Genomic DNA, 10000 nt, shown 5'->3' with positions numbered 1-10000 from the left:
GTTTGCCTCTTTTAACATGAGATTAGGAGTTTGACTCCCGTGGGGTGCAACATTGCACTCAAGATTGCCTCTTTACTCTTGAATTTCACTCAAGGGTGCCTTCTGCACATCGCGTTGCCCCAGTAGTGAGGGTTGAGGGTTTTACCGCCCATGCCCTTAGATTTGGCCGGGTTTCCTCCTGGGCAGCAGTTGGGGGCATGTTATGCAATTGTAGGGAGATGAACGAGTGGGTGGTTAAGTTCCCTGAATGATCTCGTACTGCTGTTCAAAAATAAAAAAGATACGGAGTGTATATAGGTTTACTATGTTAAATGAATGTCCACTTAAGTAGCATGAATTAAATTCGTTATTTAATAAATTCAATAAATCAATCGAACACTCTAATACTTTTTTGAATAACAATGTAAAATAGGTAAAGATCCGATAGAAACTAATCTTTGAAGAGACTGCCATGTCTAGCAAGTTTAATCTACGTTGCTTAGTTTGTGTGGCTGAGTTTTCATATTTAGTTTGTGTGGCTATTGCACATGGCAAACACTAAGCCCAATTTGTAGGCTTAGTCGAAGCTCATTCTGTAGGCTTGCAAGCCCAGTCTGTGAGATAGACTAAAATTCATGTTTCGTTTAATAAAATTGAATGATTCAGCGCTGAATGATGCATATGAATGAATTGAAGTCTCTCAATAAACTTAGTTCTAAAAGAAAATAAACTGTTTGATAATCATTTGAATTAACGATGTAAATAGGTAAAATTACATTATTAACGTGTTACATTAATAAATAATTACATATATACTTGTTTGTTAAGTGTTATGGATGCGATTTGAGTAGGGTATTACTGAAAATCCAAATGTTTAATAATTGAGAGAGCGTTTCAACCCTAACTAATTTAGCACTGTATGATGAACCATTATAATAAGTCTGTATATCAAGTGCATATTCTTATATACATGTGTAAATTTATGTGTAAATCAAATAGATTCATATTCATCGTGCATATTCATCATGCACCAAAATCAAAAGACCCAAAACAAATATATAGTCATTTAAAAAGTTGTACATTGGTCCCGATATATAGAGTAATTGATATAAAGCATTCGGTAGCCCTAAAAACACCTATGTAGTCAAGTTTCCACATGGTTTCATTTTGTTTACCTTCATCTTGTGCATCTTATTAATTCTAATTTGAAATATTTTTGTAGAGTGTCATCATGATTTAGTCAATTTACTCTCATAGTCTCACTTAACTCAACTTTCACATCGTAAACTCAATTCACAGTGAGAATCATCATCGTCTTCATGATCATTATTACCTTACAGCGTTTTTACATAATTCCGATATGTCAAAAATTTTAAGTTACGCTGTTTTTTTTTTTTTTTTTTTTTTTGCAAAGAAAAAGAATATATTATTAATAATCACAATCAATAATGACATGATTATGAACAACCAAACTTAAAAATTTAACAAAACATACCACTTAGCACTGCTATGACAAATACCACACACATACAAATACAACCGAAAACCAAATCAAGATAATTGATACTCGTATAATCTAAGTGGTCCCATCATTCAGAACGCGCAACAATTAAACAAGATTATACATGACACAACCTCATAGTATTCCATTTTAATTCCCATAACTTTTCAACTGTGACAACAACTGATGATCGTTTGACATTAAAAATCAACAAATTGATTCGAATATATTCTTGCACCTGTTTGCTTACATTTTTTAGGATTAGGCAAAAATTAGGTTAATTGTTTAATTGAAGCTTCAGTTGTTGGGATGATCGATCACTAATTTCATCATAATTTTTAGAAAAATAGAGAATCTTGGAATCATCTTTTATCAACAACATGTTAGTGATTTTAGTGTCATCTAACAATCATTTTAGGTAATTGAGATTTACTTGAAGAGCAAAAGGTATCTAGTTATACTTAACAACGGGTTTGGAGAATGTGGATTACACGTCCGTAAGAGTTGAATAGATACTATCACGCAAATAGTGTGGGTCAAGGGGGCTGCACCCCATTGCGGGGTGCAAGGAGCGCGCCCTTGGAGGGGTCTAAGGGATAGCGACCCTCGCCCGAAAATTTTAGGCACGATATGTTCCATTGAAAAGTTGTTTGCCATCCGAGTTTTCCGTCAAAAGTTGTGTCGTCTCGGTTAACGATTTTTCCCGTCAAAATGAAGGATTACCCCCTTTGGCTTATTAACCGAATTAAAAGTGACTTTCCTCAAGAAAATTAGTTTACTTGCTTTTCATTTCAAAAACACAGAAATACACATCCCCTCTAATACTTTAGATTCGTATTACGTTCTTGTTTTATCCCAATTTGAATTTCGTGATACCCAAAGCTTGTTTGGTTGAAAAACTAAATTAAAAAATGATTTCACAATTGAAGAACCAATCACATTATCAATTACAACATAAAAATAAACGTAATAGCAAGTTGCCAGTGGCAAACACCACAATATTTAAATTTAAATAGGTAAATACACTCTCAAACTACACAAACATTTTGTAAATGTAGCACTCCTAGGATGTGTTACTAACTTTATTACCATTTGACGATCACATTAATCGTAGCGAACACTACTTTTACCAAGTTTCGAAACTTTAATCAAACATGAATACAACTTAATCTATATTCAATTTCAAATTTTCAAACTTTGAAGCTAAATTACGATGATAACATTTAACATCTATAGCTATACCGTTGAATTATCAGTTTGAGATAACTCCATCGTTTGTTGAGATGATTGTGTTTTAACTTTCAATTTTTTCATGAATTTCCATTCTCCATAGAAGTAAGAAACAAATCCCCATATCGAAAGAACTAGCGCAACACCTTTTTCGGCCGGAAACTTCTCTTTATAGAAAAGAACCGCTAATGCTTCTGTTACAGGAAGAAGAACAGCAATTATAATACCCGATAGTAAAGACGATGCACAAAAAATCACTCCTATGGCTCCTAAGAAGAAACATTGCCAAATTAATGCACTTGCACACAATATGGTGTAATAGTTTGTTTTTCCTAGTCCAAAATCATTTGCCTCCCGTGGAATTACCTACAAAAAACATGATTAAAGTTCAATTAACATCAATAAAGTTCATTGTTTAATTAATGACAAGCTTTTAGATGTTACGCGAAATGAAAGAAAATCGAAATTTTATATCTCAACAATACATACATCTAATTTATAATCTAAATACCACCGAAGCTTGGCATTAGTGGTATGGGGTAAGATTCAACTTGGGCCACTGTCAACTCATGTTCGATTTTGCTAACATCGCCGCGTGGGTTTCCTCCTAACGCGCGTGTGGGTGACAAATGAGAGCATTCGATGTCGATATCGCCGTTAAAAAAAAATTTATAATCTAAATTAATATACAGGACACACATGTTTTAATATTTATGAATTTATGAATCATTGGTGTGGGATATAAAGCCCACAAATTTTTTTACCCACCAAGTTAAGATGATGAGATAGAAAACTGGTAGAAAAGGATAGTGATATATCCATCACCATTTTTCCTCCATCCACAAAAAATTATGTATTAATATGTTTTACTGTACAATCTATTAATGCAAAGTTATAGTGAACCTAATAAAAGTTATGGTGCATACAGCAAATCCCTATAAGAAATTACTTTATTGCCCAATTTAGTTGTATTTGTGACTTTTTACCAAACAGAGAGATTCAAAAGTCATTACCAGCAATCACGAGATAATCACGTTAAACCCCGTACAATCGGAGTAAAAATATATGTCCTAGATTCCTAGGTAGGCTCATGAAAACTTTATTTTTTTTTATGCATTGAACCTAAAAGATCTAATCGTAAGAATTAAACTCTAAAAAGGCACTAGCTTTTTATTAATCATTATTTATTAATTATTAATAGAGTTTCAAGTTAAATTGTTAATCATCTTGGAAACTTGGGTATGCTCTTTACATGGTGGGGATCGGTCAAGGTGTCACCCCTAATTTTGGCATTGGTTGTAATCAAAGATCATACTTGATTGTGGGGTCAAACGATGAGAATGGAATATTGAAGGTGACTTAATTTCCTCCGATCAATGTGGCATAGTACAAACTATTATAATGATTTTCTTTTAATTTGATTTAACAAAACAATACCTAAATAAGAAAAGAAATTCATAGTGTGTAACGAAATATTTAAGATTTAAATTGTGTCACGCAAATACCTTTTTCTCGCTACAATTTCATGTATAACTTAGAAATCAAAAGTAGGATATACGTTTATTCTTTGAAGGGTACGTTTAAGCATGTTGTAAGAATCTTCACATAAAGATATTCGATCAGTATGATCTCTAGAATTATAGAAATCCCGATATTTTTCCCTATATGTATATGCATATATACTTTAAAACAATATATATCAAAATTGTTTAAAGACAAACAGAATCAAGTGCATCAACACAATAATTGTGTGGTCCCAAAGTTTGATTTTACACACTTGACGTTTCACATTTTATACAAATGAATCTCTTATATATAGCTTAATCTATTACCACATACAACATATGTTATTAGTGACTTCCAGTGTTCAGTTTGACTGTGCATAAAGTGATAAGGTCTTTTATGTTCAGTTCATCCGAGAGGATGAGTATTTACTTTAGAGTATTGAGTATTTACTTTAGAGTATGCTGTCTAACTAGATTAATCCGTAATGGTTTACAAACACTTAACTACCAAGATTTAAATCTGAGACTTCTTGTAAAAGAATCTTAGGGCCCTAAGAGATAGTTACTTTGATTGTGCAAAACATTTGTGAAATTTTTTATTAATTATATTATAATTTTCACTCACCAAATATCATCTTCACTCATTAATGTATTCTTTCTTTTTTTGAAAGGCAAGAATTTTATTATAGAAAAAAGGAACAAAATACAACTAGAAGCTAGCGACAACAACGAAAACACGAGTAAGACACACATATGAAAGCAAAACCGATCTAACGAAACTCGCGACAAAACAAGGCTAACAACACGACCAAAAAGACCTTGCTACCTTGACAAAAATCACAAAATTGTATTCTTTGATGTATTCATTAATTAATGTATTCTTTGATTTATTAAATAACAAAATTGACATGTATACTAAAACTACCTATATAGTAATAAAACACACGAAACATGACGAATGAAGTAATCAATAATAATAGAAATTCAACTAACTTCTATAATAGTAATAGTTCACTTTCAATCATACGAGTATATGAATAATAAAAATAAAATATCCTTCATATGGAAACGTAGCCGGGCAGTGTACATGTGGTTCGTGTGTTATATATGTAAAAAACAGGAAGAAAATAAATAAATAAATAAATAAAAAATCTAAAATGTTGTAAACGTAAATACGAACCTTAAAGTCGTTGTTAACAATCATACCGACTGTACAAAAAATCGTCGCAAATAAACACATAACCATCTGAATCTCCAACACAAGTGTATATGTAATCCCCTGTTTCGCTTTATTATACGTTAATTCAACCAAAGGTAGCACAAATCCGTACAACGCAGCAGCTCCAACCGTCATAACAAACCCCAACATATACTCCTTTTTACTCTCTCCATTAGGCCGATCACCGCCCGTATGTAACGCCAAAACGCCGGCCCCAACCGTCAGTAAAACGATGGCGTTTATCGAATACGGTGTGAACTTTTGTTTCACGAGTAAAAACGCGAAGAACGCTGTAAACCCTAGTTGTGACGCGATAATTAAGGATGACGTGGAGATAGGGAGACGCGCGACTCCGTAAGCGTAAAGGTAGTCGTCGAGGCCGGTGAGTACACCGATGAAAGCGACGGCGAAAAATAAACGTGGACGCATGTAAATGAAGGAGGTTTTGTCGTTTGTATTTCGTCGGTAAAAGTAAAGGATTATGAGGATGATTAGGATGAATGGCCAACCGCCGGTTTGGAGGGAAGACGATAGCCAGACACGGTTGCCACCGTGGATGAAGTAGAGGCGCATGATTAGTGGGCCGCCACAAATTCCTATTGAGAGTAGGATGCAATTTATGATTAGGAGTGTTTTTCTAGCTGTTGGGCTGACTTTTGCTGTGATTGGTGCGGTGGTCCCCGCTGTGGTTGCGGTGGTGGTGGCTTTTTGATGGTTGTTCATGGTGTGTATAGTTGTGGAATAAATTTGTTGAAGTGTGTTTATATAGTTGTGTGGACTTGGTGACGGATTGGAATTTTTTGTTTCCGGGTAAAACGTTAAAAGATGAAGACAATAAAATAAAATAGTAATATTCATGACGTTGGATTTTTATATATTAATTTGGATAGTGAGAACGGCCGACCCAAGTTGCTCTACACTAGATCCGCTCTATGTAAAAAAAAAAATTATAGACCAAAATGTTACTCTGCGGTTAAGAATTTTAGGGCAAAATATTATAAAATTTATAATAATAATATAAAATTTAATAATTCTGAGTTTAATATACGAAATAATACTAAAAAAATTAGCCGTTCCTATAGATAATATGATGCAATATGTTGAAGTGGGTTTACGTATAATTAGTGACGGATTCAATAATTTTTTAAAACGTTGAAATTAACATATAAATATAACTAGACTATAAAAATTCGGTTAAGGTCAGCATTAAGTGTTTGAGTTAGTGTAGCTCATATGTTGATCTAGTGTTTTTTTTTATTGTTACTTCTCTCGAGCCTTATCGTTTGTGTTTTGGTTATCGATCTAAGATTCTTTTATTATCGATTAAGGTTTCTTCTTTTATTAGTATTCCTTATTTTTGAAAAAAGAAAAAAAGGTCGCCATTCAGCTGCTTTACAAGTAATTTCGATGAAATGACCTTTTTGGTTATAGATATATAAAATTACATGCGGTGAAAGATTTAAAGTAAGAGACACGAAGTTATAAGAATTATCAATTTTGAGTTTCTTGTATATGTAATACTAGTTGCAGTGCCCGTGCGTTGCACGAACACTTGTATGGTTTGTGGTTAGTGCGGTGGGTCGTATAGCAGTCGCCAGTCGGCTGAAGGGGGTAATTCCTTTGGTAATTGGTTTAACAACAATGATATTGAGTTAGTATAAAGTTAGAAATATATGAAAGACACATGAGGTTTAATTTATTTATCTACAACCATACAAATGATTACACATAAAAAATTATAGTATCACATGGGTTCTGTGTTGGATGGAAATAACACTTGTATTATAAAGGATGAGAAAGGGAATGATGGACATAGTCAGCCCGATGTGCCTTCCACTTTAGTAGCAGCTCATGTTTTGTAACAAATTCGATGCTTTTTCGGTATAATATATCTATGGAAATGAAGGAATTCAAATCAATGAATGTCATTATGTGCAAAACGAATAAAGTGAATGAGTATATGAAAATAAAATGCTTATAAGATACCTTGTGAAGGCTGGTGTGGGGGTGCCAGAATGTGTGTAATATGCATTGTGGATTAATAACATCAAATCAATTTGTTAGAGATGAAATAAGTAAGCAATTGAAATTAGTAGTAAGCATACCTCTATGAATCATGTTTCAAGTTGAAGAAAGTTTCCATGTACACAACATTTCGTGTGTGACCCTTTAAACGTTCGTCGCTATCATTTATCATGACTATTTTTAAACCAGATGGGTCGGTTACTCATGATAGGGCCCGTGTAACGACCCGGAAATTTCCGACCAAATTTAAACTCTAATCTCTATATGGTTCCGACACGATAAGCAAAAACCCTAAAGTTGACCCGCACTTTTTCGATCATTCTATACTTATAAGATTAATATTTACATAAATTAAACCTTACCAACATGATAAGCAATCCAAATTGTTGAGATTTATGTTTCCGAAAAGAGTTTTACACAACGTTTGACCGTCTAGTTTGACCGATGATATCACGAACTATACAATATATGATAATTATACGTTTGTGTATATATATGTATATATACATATTTAACATGATTAATGAATGTTTTAATATCTCATTTTGTATTAATAACAATAAGTTATAAGTATATTTTGAAACTACTAACTTAAGTTTTCAAAACGATAACTATACGTAACGTTATTTGACATAAATACTTAAGACTTATAATGTTTATACATATATCGTATAAGTAATGTATTTAATCACTTTTAAAGACTTAAATACATAAAATCATATAAGTGTATTCACAAAAGATAGCTATATTTGAATCCTCATTCCATTTTTCACAAAATTTCTATACGTATATCTAGAGTATTTGTACTCGTATCATACCTAGCTTCTATACGTATTTACTATTGGTATATACACATCAAATCACCACTTAACCAGCCCTTGTTCATGCCTTATGTATAAGGTAATTACTTTTGAATGATTGTAAGACTAATTACAAAAATACAAACTAAAAATTTGTCCATGTCTACTACATAAACATTTTTTTAGGAGTATATATGTATCCTCATTTTGTTTCATTTTTACTTCCATTCTCTAGCTAAAAACACCCACACTCTCAAGAACATTAAACTCCATAAACATTCAGCAAAGTTCCATGAAGATCTAGCTTCAAAAACCTTACTTAAACACCATAAGAAAACCATACAAAAACACTTCAAGAAATCCTTCCAAGAACACAAACTTACTTCCAATCTTTCATCCACTTCCATCACCCTTTTGATTCTAGCTTCTTACTCCTCTTTTACAGCAACCTTGTCCAAGGAACTTGAGGTAGTATCTATGTTCATAACCTTATTCGATTCATATATATATAGCTATCTTATTTTGTGGTATAAAAGTTTAACAACAAGAACATAGTTTGAATGTTTTCAAACTTGTTTGCAAACTAAATAGATCCTTCTAACTTAACTTTTAAAATACTTCAAGAACTGTAATATAACTTAAATATATGCTAATTTAACAAGGTATAATTTGGTTTTTCAAAGAATATCTTAAAAACTGTTTTTACGACGTCGGAGTGCCACCGGGGACTGTTTTGGGTTGGATAATTAAAAACTATCTTAAACTTTGAGTTGGAGGTTTATGTTCTGGAAAAAATGATTTTTACTATGAATATGATAAAACATAAAAATTTCATGATTTAATTCAAAGTATAAGTATTTTTAGAAAAATAATCATTTAAGGTTGTTTAAATAAAGGAAAATGTTTAACTTCATAAGTTTCACTAAAGTTTCACCTATGCCGTGTGATTTTGAATACAAACCAAGGTATTTTCAGTTCATAGTCTTAAAGAGGGACTCGATCCAAGGAGATGGCAAGTTGAATCAACGAAAACGGATTTGTAACGAAGAAACTATGACCGAAACAAAATTGGTTATCCAAGACTTGTTTAACTTCGGGATTAATTGGGAAAAATTAAATAAAATCACATCTTTCTAAAATAACATGATATTTTATATATATGTACTCATAATTCAATTTTATATGGTTCAGGATCACCCGTAAACAATACGAGAAGATTAATCATAAGATCCCATGATTGTACGCAACACGTCATTTGACAACACCGGTACTTTATGTACGCAACACGTCATTTGACAACACCGGTACCGTGGGTCAAGATTAATCTCGACCAATACATATACGATGAGGGTTTTATTTATTTCATTGGGGGTTTATTAAACATCTAAATATGAACCATTAAAATTGAATTACTAACAACGAACTGCTAACTACGGACTAAGGAATTATTCAAAGTATTAAAAGTATAACAAGTATATATATGTGATGTTTGTTTAAAAAAGAAAAGGTATTGATATATTATATATGGATAGGTTCGTGATATCAACCGGAGACCAAGTCAAATTATATATATATCTTCAAGACGAAAGTGAGTATATAGTCCCACTTTTAAACTCTAAATATTTCGGGATGAGAATACATGTATTTTATGTTTTACATTATGGACACAAGTAACTGAAAAATATATTCTACGTTGAGTTGTACCACTGGCATACTTCCCTGTAGCTTGGTAACTAATATT

General features: G+C 32.4%; 1 protein-coding gene across 1 annotated transcript; it reads right to left on the bottom strand.

Annotated features, from left to right (window-relative positions):
- Positions 1-2403: 2403 nt before the first annotated feature.
- On the bottom strand, positions 2404-6154 carry LOC139898806 (purine permease 1-like). The gene is made up of 2 exons (XM_071881590.1): positions 5396-6154; positions 2404-3076 (listed from the first exon to the last, which is right to left on the bottom strand). The coding sequence occupies exons 1-2, from the start codon at positions 6005-6007 to the stop codon at positions 2717-2719; spliced, it is 972 nt and encodes a 323-aa protein (XP_071737691.1). The 5' UTR covers positions 6008-6154; the 3' UTR covers positions 2404-2716.
- Between the last annotated feature and the right edge of the window lie 3846 nt (positions 6155-10000).

Source organism: Rutidosis leptorrhynchoides, chromosome 3, assembly GCF_046630445.1.
Source record: "Rutidosis leptorrhynchoides isolate AG116_Rl617_1_P2 chromosome 3, CSIRO_AGI_Rlap_v1, whole genome shotgun sequence".
Lineage (NCBI taxonomy): Eukaryota > Viridiplantae > Streptophyta > Magnoliopsida > Asterales > Asteraceae > Rutidosis > Rutidosis leptorrhynchoides.
This window is presented reverse-complemented; position numbering and strand designations above follow the sequence as displayed.

Bases quoted from the DNA above. Each gene is read 5' to 3' on its own strand.
- LOC139898806 (XM_071881590.1), bottom strand. From the start codon at position 6,007: ATGCGCCTCTACTTCATCCACGGTGGCAACCGTGTCTGGCTATCGTCT. The intron at 3,077-5,395 runs GTTCGTATTTAC...TGTTTTTTGTAG, and splicing joins TTGTTAACAACGACTTTAAG to GTAATTCCACGGGAGGCAAA.